Here is a 17,761-nt window from a genome sequence, read left to right on the forward strand (position 1 = left end):
AGCTACTACGGACCTAGCTGCCTATAACATTCTTCTCAATACGATTTTAGATGAAATCGTTACATTCTCCAGGCTAATGGCTGGGGATACGGGGTATATCAATATTTCACTAACAGGGGCCAATCTACCTACGGCTATTAATGCGGTTTTAACGCCTGAAAATAATCACAATGCAGATTTATTCATAGATCAGATAGAACGGACTGCTCAAAGTAATAAAGAGTTTTCAAATGATACTCAAATGAATTTTAGGGTATCGATCGCGATGGATAGATCTGGTGGCGTCCGCCGCAAAATAACAGATTTTGCAATCACCGAAACAATCCGAAAGAATAAAATGAATTTATTCTGTCCCATAAATGTCGAAGACAACATGTGTTTTAGCTACTGCCTAGCACATTTCTTGAATCCGAAAGTTCCAGACGATGAGCTGAAGAAAATAGCCGAAGAGATACACACTAGGGCTGGTTATACAACACAAACCAAAATAGGTTTTCATGACATCAGTATCTTCGAGAGATTTCTTGACTTGAAAATAGTTGTGTTTCATAGAGACTGTTCAGGGAAATTGTTAGTGTACAAAAATAGTGATGAATTGCACTCAAAGACGGTCCATTTATTCATTCATGAATCACACTACTATCTGATCAAAAATCTCAAAGCATTCGTAGGTAATAGTTACGTATGCGAATTCTGCTACAAAGGGTTTAACGACATCAGACTACACAAATGCAAGTACGCATGCGATATTTGCCTCGACTCTGAATGTCACACGCACACTAAAAAAACCTCACGATGCAATGATTGCAACAGAATTTGCAGATCCGCATACTGTTACGCAAAGCATAAACAGTCTCGAGTACCCGGTGAGAGGCCACAGTGCGATGTGGTGAAATATTGTGACAAGTGCTGTGTGAATTACAGAATGACAGGTGGCGGAAATAAAAATAAAAAAAAGCACAAGTGCGCCCCCAAGCGTTGCATACATTGCGATGCAGTTTTGGCACCTGAAGGCACACATAATTGCTACATACAACCTGTCAAACCGGATGAAACTGACGAGAAATACGTATATTATGATTTTGAAACGATGTACGAGGGAGGCAAACATGTACCTAATTATGTCTGTGCGATAACCCACGATGGCAAAGAGTTTACAGCGGCTGGTACAACTTGTGTGGAGAGCATGATCAAACACTTTCGACGTAAAAAATACTCTAATTACACATTTTTAGCCCACAACGCATCAGGGTTTGACTCGCACATATTACTGGAATATTTCGTAAGCGAAGGGATAGCCCCCAAGATCATTATGCAAGGTTGTAGAATTATTTATATGTACGATACGGCATTCAAACAGAGATATATAGATACACTGAGTTATATGGCTATGTCTCTGAGTAAGATACCCGCCGCGCTTAATCTTCCCGTAAGAGATAAAGGTTTTTTCCCTCATTTATTTAACAGAATAGAGAACGCTGATTACGTAGGTCCGTACCCGTCTAAAGAACTTTACGGGTATGACAAAATGAGCACTGCTGATCGTTCCAAATTTGATACGTGGTACACCTGCGTACAGGGTGGCGTGTTTGACCTTAAAAAGGAGTTGGCATTTTACTGTCGCAATGATGTAATCATTCTGCGGGAGGCGTGTATTAGCTATCGGGCAGAATTTGTGGAGTGTTCAAAAATTGATCCGTTTAAATGCATAACGCTGGCCGGTACCTGTATGAAGGTGTTCAAAGCTAATTTTCTGAGTCGAGACACTTTGGCATTGACGCATAATAATGCATACGTCAATCAGTTCAAGACATACTCCAACACGTCAATCCAGTGGTTGGAGTACATTAAAGAAACGAAAAACGTGGATGTGCATCATGCATTAAATTACGGTGAAGTTAAATTTGGGCCTTATCATGTGGATGGATATTACGAAAAATCTAGTGGTGAGAAAATAGCATTAGAATTCCTCGGGTGTTTTTATCATGGGCATGATTGTAGATTTAATCCAAACGATTTAAATCCACTATCAAACGTGCCTTTCGGTGTTCTCAGGAGACAGTCTGATAATAAACTGCAGGTTTTGCGTGACGTGTACTCCTTACGTGTGATCTCTTTATGGGAGTGCGAATGGGAACGTTTAAAGCAACGTGACCCGGGTGTTATGGCCTTTATGGCCTCTTACACCACTCCCGAGCGCTTGAGGCCACGGGACGCGTTATTTGGTGGACGTACGAATGCCATAAAACTTTATCACAAAATTACAGAGGAAGAGCGCATTGATTATTTTGACTTCTGTTCACTTTACCCCTACGTACAGTCCCATAAAACATATCCGACCGGCCACCCGAGAATTATTTTTAAGGATTTTGAGCCGGTGGAGAATTATTTTGGACTCATTAAGGCCGAAGTGCTGCCTCCACGAAAACTCTTTCACCCCGTGTTGCCTTACAGATGTGCGAAAAAATTAATGTTTCCACTCTGTAGGACGTGTGCTGAGGGCGAGATTCAGACAATCCCCTGTAACCACACTGATGAGCAAAGAATTTTGCGCGGCTGTTGGGTCAGTGTTGAATTGGCGCGAGCTATTAAACACGGCTATGTAGTTGTGAAAATAGACGAAGTCTGGCATTTTTCTCAGACGTCAGACAGCTTATTCAGTGGCTACGTGAAGACATTTCTCAAAGTCAAACAGGAAGCATCAGGATTTCCCTCGCACGTAGTCACAGACGACGACAAACAGACATACATCAAGAATTATCTTGATAAAGAGGGGATTACGCTTGACATTGAAAAAATAGCACACAATCCGGCAAAAAGAACTATAACCAAATATATGTTGAATTCTTTGTGGGGAAGATTCGCATTACGCCCAAATCAGCCGTCTACGGAGCTTTTGACAGAACCCGAAGAGTTTGCGCAGTACATTTTTGGTACGGGGCGTGTGATAAACCATTTTTCTTTCGTATCTGACAAGGTTGCTTTGATACAGTGGTCGTATGCGGGGCAGGATGAGTGCCTGACACGTGACGTTAATGTATTTATTGGAGCATTTACAACTGCGTACGCGCGTTTGGAGCTTTACGAGCTGTTGGATAAATTAGGGGAGCGTGTTGTTTATACAGATACAGACTCTGTCATTTTCATATCCAAAAACGGGGACTGGGTTCCGGAATGTGGTCCATACCTAGGTGATCTTACGAGTGAATTAGAGCCAAATGATCTAATCCAGGAGTTCTGCTCTTCAGGACCAAAATCATACGGGTATCGAACCGCGAAAGGGCATGTTTGTCTTAAAGCTAAAGGCATTACGCTTACTGCTGAGAATTCCCAAATAGTGTCCCTACAGAGTCTGATTGGTCTGGTCCGTGGTTTTGTAGAATCACGTGACACATCGCACCTGCTGGCGCAGACAGATGCCATTGTTCGTGATAAGAGGAGATTCACACTTCACAATAGAACAATTGTAAAAAGCTTCAGAGTCGTGTACAACAAACGTGTGCTCCTGTCTGATTATACAACCATACCTTATGGATTCTAGTAATATTTTGAATCATTGTAACATGTGTGAAACCGATGATTTTGACTTTAGACTGCAACATCCCTTCTCAGCCCTGGTGTCAGGGCCGAGTAACAGCGGGAAAACCTATTTTGTAAAAACTTTGATGTATAATTCAGAAAAGATGTGTTCTGTAAAATTTGACAATTTTATATATATTTACAGCTGTTGGCAGCCACTATATGATGAATTGATGCAAGTGTTTGATATTAAATTTATTGAAGGTATACCAAAATCACTGAATGATGAATTTTTATTCCCTCCCCATAAGAAATCATTGCTAATCCTTGATGATATTATGGATAATGCATCTTCTAATACAGAAGTTCAGCGAGCGTTCACGCAATATACCCATCACAATTCAATAAGTACAATATTAATAATTCAAAACTTGTTTTTTCAGGGGAGATCTAGCCGGACTATAAGTCTTAATGCAAATTATTTAATTATTTTTAAAAATCCTAGAGATAAACAGCAAATCGGTGTTTTGGGGAGACAGATGTATCCCGGGGAAGCAAAATTCTTTATAGAGGCATATCAAGATGCTACAAAATTGCCGTATGGTTATTTACTAATAGATTATAAAGCAAAAACGCCTGAAAGATTTAGGCTCAGAACAGATTTGCTCTCATCCAACCCAGTGGTATACATACAGAGGGGCAGAAAGTAGCAAAGCAGATATCACCATGAGTTCGAGGCTTTCCAGAAATTTACCTCTTTTAAAGTTATTATACAAAGGTACGCCCAAGCAAAGACGACTTATTTTACAATCGGCCTCTGATGAATTCATATTGGCCCTATGCGAAGCTGCTCTTAACGTCCTTCACGGTATAATACCTCTTACAGCGAATCAACACAGAAGATTAAGAAAGAGGAAAACTGAGATAAAATACGTAGCTAATAAGAAAATTAACATTAAGAGAAAAAGACGCATGATTAATCAAAGAGGGGGGTTTCTACTGCCACTCTTGAGCGTTGCCATACCATTTATTACCAGTCTGATAACGCCTAGATAGTGAAAAAGTATGGAGTATGCCGAGAAAATGTATCTCGTACCGAAACATCAGCTGGATAAGTTGCGAACGGGGCATCCCCGTGAAACAATTCATAAAGTTGTTGAGGACAACTTGGACGTAACAATAAGAGACATATTACAGAGGAATGATCTGGACGCACACGGAAAAGCTAAGCTTTACACTAAAGCTTTGCAAAGATTTCTGGCATTGGTTAAACAAGGCGACGCTGAGAGTAACTCATTAACCCTTACATTACCTCAACCCGATTCACGCTACGGTGACGCGCACACAGCAGGGGCTGAGGGCCATAATAGGCCTGACACTAACAGTGACAGTGTGAATGCAGAGGATGAAATTGTGAACGAAGTGTTAAACAATGTCCCTCAGAGGAGTTTAAAAAATATCAAATACATTCTAGATAAAATGGGTAAAGCTAAGGATGTGTGCTCATGGACAGACTCTGGAGAATTTGTGTTTAAAGGAAAACCCATTGCAGGATCACACATGCTTGATCTGTTGAAAAGCATAACAAGGCCTCATATGATACGTGATGATCGCAGACCAGTAGGCTGGCATGAATTTCTGGAGGCATTTGCTGGTTTAAACATACCATTCTCGACGATAAGTAATCATCATGTTAAACGTATGATTGAATCTTTTAAAAGCAAGTCGTCTATAGATGGTATTGAAGTTGCTTCACCTATAAGGTCTAAAAAGAAAAGACACAAGTCTGGAAAACAACCGTACCCCCCTCCATCATCACCCCTCCGAGGTAATATTTCAGATGGAAATGTATTTAATTCGCCTCTATTGGACTCGAGTCAGTGGTTGACTTTTTAAGTCTGTAGGCCTGTGTATGGTCATTTATTAATTTATTAGTTCTTTTGTTTAAATGATGTATACCATAATTATGTGATTGTGATCACTCATTTATGTATGTATATTTTTATGCTGACAATAAATAAAGGAAAAAGAAAATGTAAAGGTTTTTATGAATCCTTTTTTATTTGTTAAACATGGGTATACACACACACACACACACACAGCAGTGATTAACACATCATCTGAAACATTTTTCCAGTTTGTACACACTGGACACACTTAAATGTTTTACCACAGCATGACCCAGGCTTCAATTTCTTCACAAAAAGAGATACCATTAAGTCATTTTTAATTAAATCATCATTATACAACTTCATAACATCCTCATAATTGCAACCTCTTGATATGTGATACAGAAAAAACACACAATGCTGTCCACAAACATCAGATGCATAATCCTGAACTTGTTTGTTAGAGTACTGAACGTGCCGAGAGTTGTTTTTTAGAAAGTCTTGAAAGGATAATGGAAAGCACTCCGCGTCTGGTTTGTTGCCGAAACTGTCAAAAAAGCATCCCACTCCATCTTTGTTTAGATATACACAAATCCAGTGCTCGCCAGCCATGTTTGCGGGGTCGGTGTTTGCTATAAAATAGCATGGTAAGTCCATTAATGGCTCTTTGGGGAGGTGATCACATGGGAATACTCCTAAAAAATGAGCGTTACAGGAGATTTTCTCCATGACACCTGTCAGCTGTATCGTATTCATTTCACTCAGTAGTATTCAGCATGTACCTGTCTTCTGTTGGAAATTTCGATGATAGAATCAAAGATCGAATAAATGATGATATTAACGGTCTGTCTGAGAGGCTCTCGAAACCGTGCTTCTAATCTGATGTTACCTGTTTTAATTAGAGACACATGCTGACCACAGCCTTCATCGGGGCTAAGGTTAAAGGCATAGAGTGTGTAGCCGTTGAGGAAATCTTCACGGTCTATAGACATTGATTGATTCTTGAGATGTTTTCCTGTCGCTAGGACCAGCTGATAAAATTCTCTAACAGCAGACCCGTTATCGTACTGCGGCTGGAGCGGACGGGATGGGATGCTCACTCCGTCGACCGATAGAACCATAAATTCAAGAAAAAAATGTCTAAAGGCAAAGGGGTTTTTATCATATGCACCTGTAAAAGCAGAGTTATCTGTCATCGCCACGATGATAGATTTCGGTAGTGTCCCGAGAAAGAGATTTTCCTGATTAGACACTCGTGAGCCAGCAGGTATGGAAAAATTCTTTACACACACTCGTTCTATGGGGTACTTTGCAGTGGTAGATAGAAGGGCTTGGGCGTGGCCCAGACGCACTGCCGGTGAAACCGTCACTTTTTTCACAAAAAGAGATGCTGATAAAATATTGAGTTTATAAGCAACAGCGTCACTCCTCATTAGACAAAATTCATCTTTTGCCCTGGTCATACGAATCTTTATATCGACACCGTTTAGCAGTAATTTCTCCTGAAAGAAAATATCACTATGGATTGGGGCTAATAATTCTACGATGTTGCTCGCGTTTGTGAAAGCGGCCCTCTTCGTTAAACCGGCGTTTGCACCTGCAGGATCTGTGATGTCCATATGACCGGCCGTATCTTTGTAAAAAAGACCGGGTGAAAAGTTGCTCTCCAGGGTATCTTTTCCATAGTTCATAAGCGCTTCCACGATACACCTGTAAGGGTAAGTATTGGAGCTTTGTGAAACCAGACGGTCCCCCAAAGAGACGTCAACCTGTGAAAATATACACGCTCCAGGATAATTTATCAGACCGACAGGTGCACCGTCGGGTATGTTAGAGCCATCCGGTCCTGTGATTTTGACTCGTGTATATAACAGGGTATTATTCAAATCTGTGTAATCCTCGCCAGTACCTGCTATGAAAAACTCTAGTGGAGAGTTGTCTGTTATAGCCGTAATGGGCGGAACCTCCACATAGGTATTTTTTTCAATTGCCGTTTGCGTCAAAGGCACTGTAAAAAGGTCTAATTCCGATTTAATACATTCATCCGACATGCAATGTAACAGCGCCATACTTTTAGAAAATAGTGTTTGTGCGTCTTTTAGTTCTTGTAGATTTTTTCACACGACGACTCCGAGGTCTCTTTGCAACTGAGAGTTTTCTGCTCGTGCTTCTAGTCTTCTTCTTCACGTGACGGCCACTCCCCCTTCTCACCCGAACCCCCGGGGGCCTATAGCTTTTACGGGTCATGACCATCAACCCACTGCCGTCCTGTCCATTATTATTATTATTATTATTATAAGGCTTTGTTAGAGCTGTAGTAACAACATCGCCGAATATATTTTTCGCAGCCGTTTTTAAATGAGGTTTAGCTATACTGAATCCCCTTTTTAAGAACGGTAGGGCCGCACGAAAAAAACTTTTAAAAATTCCACCGATTCCAGAACCATACATTGCGTTCGACCCAATAAAACCCGGCAAACCGCTACCGGCCTGGTTCCGATAATATTCAACATATCGATCGGGATCGGGTCTGTATGGAGTGAGATGAGCCATTTTAAAACAGGTGATGTTTCACAGGTCTGAAGTGAAGCTTGGCGACTACTTTTCCGTAAGTGAACCGTACGTCTTGATTTTGGTCGTCTTTCACTTCAATTGTAATCTCTGTAATAGTGCTTTTATTAACACGTACGTAATGAGGCTTGTCGTATCTAACACTGACTATCTTGTTTGGCTCACCGTCTATATGTACGGTTGTTAATAAAGGAACGAATACGTCACCGACCGATTGATAATCTATAATGTCTGTGTACAGATATAACGTGTAAAATCCACCCCTTATGTCTGATTGGTACGGTGCATATACTATAGTCACAGCTCTGGGTTCTTGACCTTCATGGATGTGAGGGGTCGTTTCTATAGAAACCCCTGGCTGGACCCCCAGGATGACCGCCAGTTTTCCATAAAATGTTAATGAGATCCTTTGAGAGGATTTTAGAAAAACCTTATTCCTTATATGATCGTACCCGAGATGTGTTTGTGGAGGTAGCGACGCATTTATCTCCCGGAGCAAAAATGGTACATCCTCATAATATCCGGACTTTAAACTATTACGCAGCACGGGTATAGTTTGAGCCTTATTATCGATATGTATATTAATACCGTCACTAACGTTAAAATGTTCCCCGGCAACAGGCTGTAGCAGCTTTTGGTCACAGTTGATAATAAAGGAAGCGTCCTCTTCATTAAACGTATGCCATGATATGGGATATTCAAATTCAGCTAGAGCCACTTCCCACGGCCCCTTCAGATTTATAGTTTTTCCCAGTCGGGTTCTGTAATTAGATATTCTGTTTTCTGGGTAGACGACCCTCGATGCATTGCACGGTAATGTAATGTAGAAACCCTCTTCGATCATGATGAATAATTTTTTTCTCCTTAAATGACAGGTGTCTTACAAACCCTAAGCCTTTAAGGGCTTCTGTAAGTTCACCACCTCCTTTTCAGATACCCAGGAGTTAAATTTTGGGCCCCAGCCATACCACTTTACAAGAACCTGCATAGTTTTACCCCTACGACGTCTATCTAAAATCTTTTCTATTTTGAATGATTTATCATCACTCACAATAATTTTCTGTAGTTCCTCTTCATAAAAACACCCATCAATAACCTCTCCATCGTAGTCTTGTATCTTGTATACCGGTGGCTGTCGGGGTAAACACGCTACTATAGTAAAGTACTCCTCTGTGTAATTCTGTTCATATCCTTTAGAGAATATATTTCTGACTTTAGACACTCTAACAACATCGCCTATCTTATAAGCAAAGACAGGTGTCTCTTTACGGAGCTTTCCGTACAAGTTGTTGAATACGGTTGTTTCATTTTCTTTATGAACATCAATTGGTCTCATTCGTATGGATTTATGATAACTGCAGTTATACCCGTCGGCTAGATCTTGTAAGATGTCGCAGTAGCGTGTAGAGTTGACGGCCGTTAAATATCTCCACATGCGGCCTTTTAGAGTCCTGTTAAACCTCTCGACCACACAAGCTTTTAAATCACTGGCTGTGGTAAAATGATGTATGTTATACTTTTTTGTTAATTGCTGAAAATGTTTATTGAGGAATTCCTTTCCCTGATCCGTTTGGAGCTTTTCTGGCACCCGCTGCTCTTTTAATATCGATTCAAACGCTTTAGTCACCTCCTGTCCCGTCTTATTCTTCAACGGTCGCACCCATGCATATTTGCTAAATACATCTATACACGTTAGTAAGAATTTAATGTTATCGTTATCCTTTGAATAAGCAGACATATCGACCAGATCCGCTTGAAACTGTACATCTTTTCCGTACACTACAACTCTGTTTCGCTTATATTTTATAGGGGCCGTCCGATGTAGTGTATAGGTATCTTGACTGGACAGCCAGTCGATCACATCCTTATCTTTCAGACGTATACCATATTCTTGTAATATTGTTTGCTTTAATCTTTGTTTACCACCAAAAGCGCCTGGGCTTGATGGATTGTAATATATTTTTTTCATGAGCTCAGACATGTCGTCTATCTCTCTCTGCGTTTCACAAAATAATGATCAGATGAGCGGTGACATACAAATTTTTATTTCAGAATATATAAAAAGTACATGTTTTACAAGGACAAATTATATCTCGTCCAAATAAAAAAGAAAATTCACACACGTTGCATAATTTTTCACTAACATGTAATCAACCAATGTATCTATAATTTTACATACATCGTCAGGTTCATTTCTTGTCATCAGTATTACACATACATCAGTCACATAAGTACAAAGACATAATATGTTGCCTATTTTAAAGGATTCTTTACATTCAGGCATCATTTCGAGAATATTTGTTATAGTTGTACATGGTATACCATTGCAGCCAATAGCCATGTTTATCATATCGCCCCATTCGTTTGACAATCTCCTCACAACATTCATTTGGATCTTTAATTTCACTAATCGTCTACACACATCACTGTCTGTTACATTAACAATCTTGTACAGCAAATTTGATATTTCACACCTGACCCGTTGTTTAAAGAAATATTCAGACAGGCAGTTAGAGCAGAGAAGGTTTCCCATTGCAGGATCAGCAGGTAGAATCAACAACGGCAGCAGCAGCCTCGGCGGCTAACTTCCAGTTGTCAACGGCGTTGTAAATCACTTCCTCGCAGCTTTCATCCACAAGCTTCTGCCTCATAGAGGCCAGTTCTTCCACAATGTAGATCTCATCTCTTAGATCGCACAAGACAGATTCAACAGTACCTTGGATTCTTTGCAGATGAGGTGTTAGACCGAACGGCTTCAGCGTATTTGCTAAAATGTTTTTTAGCTCGGGCTTAAGCAGTTTTTGACTGATCTCGTCGTAACAGCCGTAAAAATAATAGGGAGCAGGTTCAAACAGACATGAGTGTCTTGTTTGCGACGGGTGATCCACTTCGCAGCCTGCACATTCCTTTTTCATTCGCTTATCGATCAGGTGTTCCAGAAGGACTGTAACGACGGCCTTAATGATTCTGTGCCCCGTTACACCAATGCAGCCATCCACACTATCCTCATCGGGAACCCCGGCGAGGGGTCCTGGGGGAGAATAGTTTGCGAGGAATGCCAGATTATTAAAGCCCAGTTCTGTGCAGAGCGTAGTCAGCCAGGTGTTGCATTTTTGGTGATGACATCCATCTGTAGACAATGAAAGTTGTTCGGTGTTGAGAGGTGTAGCTTCGTTTTCTTGAGACATGATGCTTGAATGCTGTAGAGGCTTCTTCTGCGGCAGATATTTAATGTTTGTAGAATGTGGGTGGGGCTACATGAACACCACGCCTACTAGGAACGCACCATTCAGGGTGAAATAGCTTCACTTTGACGTTGTTGTAGCGATCAAACGCTTCACACCACTTAAACATCCTGTCTATTTTAAAAAATACATCTTCCAGCACAGGTACGTCTTTCCACTGAAACATAAATTTAATGCGATAGTATTTCAAATGATCCGCCTCAGATATGGGCCACGTACGCTCCGGCAGTTCCTTTCCAAAATCGCTTCCGAGTATGTACACATAATCTTCGGGGTGTTTGTTAACATGATCTCCGAGCAGTCTGAATCTCGTCCCCGTCAACCCATTCCACTCGGCTATAAACAGGGGCTCGTCTCCTCCGTCTTTCAAATCGCGCCACACTTGTGTATAAAATAGAATCCATTCCTTTTCTGTGAAAACCAGTTTTGGGTCATCCGGTGTATTCGCCGTGTATCTATCATCGTTGTCGATATTGATCAACCTAACCTCTCGTGCGTTTTTGTTAAAATTGTAACTACACACACGAGTGCCCGTCAAATGAAAATCGTATTTGACATTATCCAGCGGTTCATGGAGAAACCTGGATAGGCAAGGCCCGTGTTTCTTTCTCGGGGCTAAAGATAGATGATCCATAGACTCGACAACGGTTCTCTCTGGAGTTTTAGGTGCAGATGCTTCAGCCATTGTTACAGAATAGTTTTCTATTTGAAAACAAAAATAAAACACAAGCTGCTTTCTGTGTTTAGATAGACTGCTGAATTGCTCGGCCTTTTAAACACACACCGCAAGGAGTGTGGGGGGAGCAGGTGCATTCTCCAGCGCCGATGGGCGTGTTGGGGGCGGAGACTGAGGGTGTGTCTTTACACACGCTCCCACAGCTCATTCCGCTTCTGCCATCGGAGAGAGAGGACGCTTTTACACCAAGCTCCATAAGAAAACATTGTTTTTTTCCTAAAGAAAACTCGTGTAAGTGAAATAACATTATTCGTACTTTCTTTCTTTGATATGTTTAATACATATACCTTTTTTGAACCTACTCTATAACTTTATATTTCTGAAAAACTTTTTTAAATGATTGAACATTGACTTTTTTAAATGATTGAACATTGACTTTTTTAACAACAAGCTGTATGTATGTCAAAAAGAAAAACAACTTTAACTTGTCTTTATCTTTAAACATACCATACCCTTGTATTTAACAGAGACGTTTTTAAAAAACATCTAAAAACATCTAAAATGTATGTGAAATACAATCTTTGTTTAATAAAAACTGATTTCCATGATCTTATACTTGTCACTGCTATTCCTATCCCAAAACCCCACTCAAGAGTACATTTGAAACATTCTTTGATTGTTTTCAAACAGTTACGAAAACACACATACACAAAGTTACAAAAACAGTCATAAATTCCTTTGAAAGGGGGGTGTATAGGAGGAGGAGGGTGGTAAGAAAACAGATGGTCAAACTGATAGTCATAAAACAGGTGTCCGGAAATTGTGTCCAGGAACAGGTGTCCAGTCCGGTGGGAGGGAGGGGGGGTTATGGAATTTTTATTACCCCATCAATCAATCAAATCTGACACATGGTGCCCTCTATTCTCTCTGATGTATTCACTCTCCCTCCTCTGAACATGTCCAAACCATCTCAACCTGGCCTCTCTAACTTTGTCTCCAAAACATCTCACATGTGCTGTCCCTCTGATGTACTCATTCCTGATCATATCCATCCTCGTCACTCTCAAAGAGAACCTCAACATCTTCAGCTCTGCTACCTCTAGCTCTTCCTCCTGTCTTTTCCTCAGTGCAACGGTCTCCAAACCATACAACATCGCTGGTCTCACTACTGTCCTATACACCTTTCCTTTTATTCTTGCTGGTACACTTTTATCACACAACAGACCTGACACTTTTCTCCACCCATTCCAACATGCCTGCACACGCTTCTTCACCTCTTTTCCACACTCCCCATTGCTCTGGACTGTTGACCCTAAGTACTTAAAATCCTGCAACTTCTTTACCTCTTCTCCCTGTAACCTCAATGTTCCACTTGGTTCCCTCTCATTCACACACATGTATTCTGTCTTGCTGCGACTAACGTTCATTCCTCTCCTCTCCAGAGCAAACCTCCACCTCTCTAGACTTTCCTCCACCTGCTTCCTCCTCTCACTACAGATCACAATGTCATGCGCAAACAACATAGTCAATGGAGATTCCTGTCTGACCTCATCTGTCAGCCTGTCCATCACCAACACAAACAAGAAGGGGCTAAGAGCCGATCCTTGATGCAGTCCCACCTTCACCGTGAAGTCCTCTGTCTCACCGACGGCACACCTTACCACTGTCCTACTGCTCTCATGCATATCCTGGACCACTCTAACATACTTCTCTGCTACTCCAGACCTCATACAATACCACAGCTCCTCTCTTGGCACTCTGTCATATGCTTTCTCTAAATCTACAAAGACACAATGCAGCTCTTTCTGACCTTCTCTGTACTTCTCCATCAACAGTCTCAAGGCAAATAATGCATCTGTAGTGCTCTTTCTTGGCACGAAACCATACTGCTGCTCACAAATGTCCACTTCTCCCCTTAGCCTTGCTTCCACTACTCTTTCCCACAACTTCATTGAATGGCTCATCAGCTTAATACCTCTGTAGTTGCCACAACTCTGCACATCTCCCTTGTTCTTAAAAATCTGCACCAAAACACTTCTCCATTCCTCAGGCATCCTCTCACTCTCTAAGACCTTGTTGAACAACCTAGTTAAAAACACTGCCATCTCTCCTAGACACTTCCATACCTCCACTGGTCATCAGGACCAACTGCCTTTCCTCTCTTCATCCCCTTCAAAGCTCTCCTAACTTCACCCTTGCTAATACTTTCTACTTCCTGGTCAACAATATTTGCCTCTACAACTCTTCTCTCCCTGTCATTTTCCTCATTCATCAGTTCTTTAAAGTACTCCTTCCATCTTTCCCTCACCCTCCTGTCACCTGTCAAAACATTTCCATCTCTATCTTTAATCACTCTAACCTGCTGCACATCCTTTCCATCTCTATCCCTCTGCCTCGCCAACCGATACACATCCCTCTCACCTTCCTTACTATCTAACCTTGCATACATGTTCTCATAAGCTTTCTTTTTGGCCTTTGCCACCTCTATCTTAACCTTACGCTGCATCACCCTATATTCCTGTCTACTTTCCTCCGTCCTCTCACTGTCCTACTTCTTCCTAGCTAACTTCTTCCTCTGGATAATCTCCTGGACTTCCTCATTCCACCACCAAGTCTCATTTTCTTCTTTCCTCCTTCCAGATGATACACCTAGCACCTTCCTACCTGTCTGCCTGATCACTTTGGCTGTAGAGGTCCAGTCATCTGGAAGCCCCTCCTGACCACCTAAAGCTTGCCTCAACTCCTCCCTGAAAACCACACAGCACTCTTCCTTTTCCAACTTCCACCACTTTGTCTTCTGCTCTGCCTTTAATCTCTTCATCTTCCTCACCACCGGAGTCATCTTACACACCACCATCCTATGCTGTCTAGCTACACTCTCACCTACCACTACTTTACAATCGCTAATTTTAGATTACAGATTACAGCGTCTACATAAGATATAGTCCACTTGTGTGCTCCTGCCACCACTCTTATATGTCACCCTGTGTTCCTGCCTCTTCTGAAAATACGTGCTCACCTCAGCCATCTCTATACTTTTAGCAAAGTCTACCAACCTCTGAGTTCTGGGTTCCTTTCCTGAAGACCAAACCTGCCCATCACTTCCTCGTCCCCACTATTCCCTTCCCCAACATGTCCATTGAAATCTACCCCTATCACTACTTTCTCACCTCTGGGAACAGTCTGCATCACTTCCTCCAACTTTCTCCAGAATCTGTCTTTCTCATCTTGCTTGCAACCTACTTGTGGAGCATAGGCACTAACAACATTCAACATCAAACCTTCAATATCCAGCTTCAGACTCATCAACCAATCTGACACTCTCTTTACCTCCAGAACATTCTTCACAAACTCCTCCTTCAGGATCACTCCAATTCCATTTTTCTTCCTGTCCACACCATTATAAAACAGTTTAAACCCTGCTCCAATGCTTCTAGCCTTGCTCCCTTACCACCTGGTCTCCTGGAGACACAGAGTGTGAACTTTCTTCCTCTGCATCATATCTACTAGCTCTCTGCCTTTACCTGTCATTGTACCAACATTCAAAGTCCCTACTTTCAGTCCTAAACTCTTGACTTTCCTCTTCTCTTTCTGCCTACGGACATGCTTTCCTCCTCTCCTTCTTTGACTAACAGTAGCCCAATTTCCACCAGTGCCCTGTTGGTCAACAGCACTGATGGCGGTCGTTGTTAACCCAGGACCCAACCGATCTGGTATGGAAGTCATATTCGGGATTTGCAAAATGGATTTGGCAAAATGTTTACATCTGATGCCCTTACTGACACAACCCTCTCTATTTATCCGGGCTTGGGACCGGCACAAAAGGTACACTGGCGTGTGACCTTCTGCGCCTAGATTATTAGTCAAAAGACAATGAGACTTAAGCAATTTTACAAGCTATTTAAGATGACAGCTTGGCTGGCAATCACCAGACCAAACTCAATTTAAGATTAAACACTGGTATGGGGAGTCTGCTATGAATTTTCTACTGCACAAGAGCGGTGATAAACGAGCATAATTCAAATGACTCTGTAGTTGGATAGTCCTTCAACCAGTCAGACTACAAGAGGTGTGATCAACGGGCACTGACCCATTGCTTCTCTATCCGTCATCGTTTTAAACCCGCCAATAGTGCGCCAGGCACAAGTCTGTGATTGGTTCCTGCACAAGTGTAACAGAAGCAATAGAAATGAATGTACAGGTTTACATACTGAGCTGCAGGGCAAAATAAAAACGCCAGCAGATCAGGCTGGGTTTACCCAGCCTAGATGACAGCTGCATCAAGAAGAACGACAATCTATGCTTTGAAGTTATTGGTTACAGTTTTTTTTGTTTTCTGAGAAACCTGAACAAATTGCCTAATAATTTTTGTAAGGTGATCACATTTTAATCTGTTTTTCAGTGATCAAATACATGCAGAGCTGAACGCAGACCCTCCAGACACTGAGATGTGCTCTATGACCAAAGCAGACTACAAGGTGGAGGGCTTTAAGTCTGTCCACACACCACTGACCATGGTCAGTTTCTATTCACCATAACCTTTATGGAGTAATATTTGACTTTATGGAGTAATAATCTCTTGGGCAAAGCATTTCAGTTTGAAGTGACAAAAACGTCTATAAATATTTTTGTACATTTACATAAGTGTATTGGTGTGTGTGAATTTGTGAGCCTTTCTCTTTTGGGAGTTAATTTGCTTGTCTCTCACAGGATCATGATTACACAACCGAGCAGGCCATTACATTTTGGAGTGATAACTATAAGAAGATTCAGGTCAGCATATAGTGAGATTTATTTTTTGCAATATTGGAGTAGTTTTACAATGTTGATAATGTTTTCTTTTCACAGGGTGTGACAGCAGTTAAAATTAAAGATAGTCCATTTAAAAGAAATGCCACCTTTAGTACACCAATCGGTGAACAAATAGATCATCTGGATGACACAGAGCTGTACCTACCACAAAATGATGCAAATTTGTGAGATTTTTTTTGTGGACAATTTCATGATCTCCTGTTAAATATCTTAATTTTGGTGAGTTTATAACCCTTTTATAACACAAATAAAAAGTTAATTGATAGAAATGTAAGCCTTTGAATTGCACGGCTCTCTGGAATTCTTAGGGCTATTTCACAGGTTCGATTGATGTTAGAGTTCGGTTTGTTTAGATGATGTGAACGCTGTCTTCTGAACTCAACTGGGATAGGACAGTGGGGGAGGGAGATAACACCTTACTCCATCTATGGCTCAAAAAAGGCTTACCAAAAGAAAGACATTATCATTAGAAAATATCATTAGAAAACCATTAGCGGCTACCATATCTGATGTTATGAACACTTGTGTTGCACCAAACAAGAATTAAATTAAGCACAGTTTAGAGCTAATCTAGCATTTGTTGATCTAGGATTTATTTTAAATCGAGTTGTGTTGCACCACTTAATTTTAAACCTAGATTAACAAATCAGGATTATAATTTAACCTGCGATTAAAACCTCCATGCATTTACAATTAATTTTCACCACCATGATGTATTTTGACAGCAACAAATTATTAATATTACATTCCCTTCTTTATTGACCACCCGAAACTCTCTCTCTCTGACATAATTAGCTCTTGGACAAGGGTTAACAAGGGTTATATACATAACCCGAGACGTTCCCTTTATCGAGGGAACTCGCACTGCGTCGTCGAGTGACGACACTCTGGGGAACGAATACCCACTATGCCACACCGAAGCACGCCCGTCCTAGTGTGAAGCTGACAAACTCAGGCACACTTAGGACGCGAGCACCCTAGCACCCGGCGTAGCCGGGAGGTCCAGCTTATAGAATCTAATAAAGGTGTGAGGGTTAGCCCAACCCGCT

At 41.3% G+C, this 17,761-nt stretch overlaps 1 protein-coding gene across 2 annotated transcripts in view; it reads left to right on the forward strand.

Moving 5' to 3' along the window:
* spag8 (sperm associated antigen 8) overlaps positions 1–17,507 on the forward strand; it is a 30,429-nt gene extending 12,922 nt beyond the window's left edge. For both annotated transcript variants that reach the window (XM_067439986.1, XM_067439987.1), the window contains exons 5-7: positions 16,303–16,417; positions 16,611–16,673; positions 16,749–17,507. In XM_067439986.1, the coding sequence (XP_067296087.1) occupies positions 16,303–16,417; positions 16,611–16,673; positions 16,749–16,880 (310 nt within the window). In that variant the 3' untranslated portion in view covers positions 16,881–17,507. The remainder of the gene's footprint in view (positions 1–16,302; positions 16,418–16,610; positions 16,674–16,748) is intronic.
* Positions 17,508–17,761: the final 254 nt, after the last annotated feature.

Source organism: Pseudorasbora parva, chromosome 3 (assembly GCF_024679245.1).
Source record: "Pseudorasbora parva isolate DD20220531a chromosome 3, ASM2467924v1, whole genome shotgun sequence".
Lineage (NCBI taxonomy): Eukaryota > Metazoa > Chordata > Actinopteri > Cypriniformes > Gobionidae > Pseudorasbora > Pseudorasbora parva.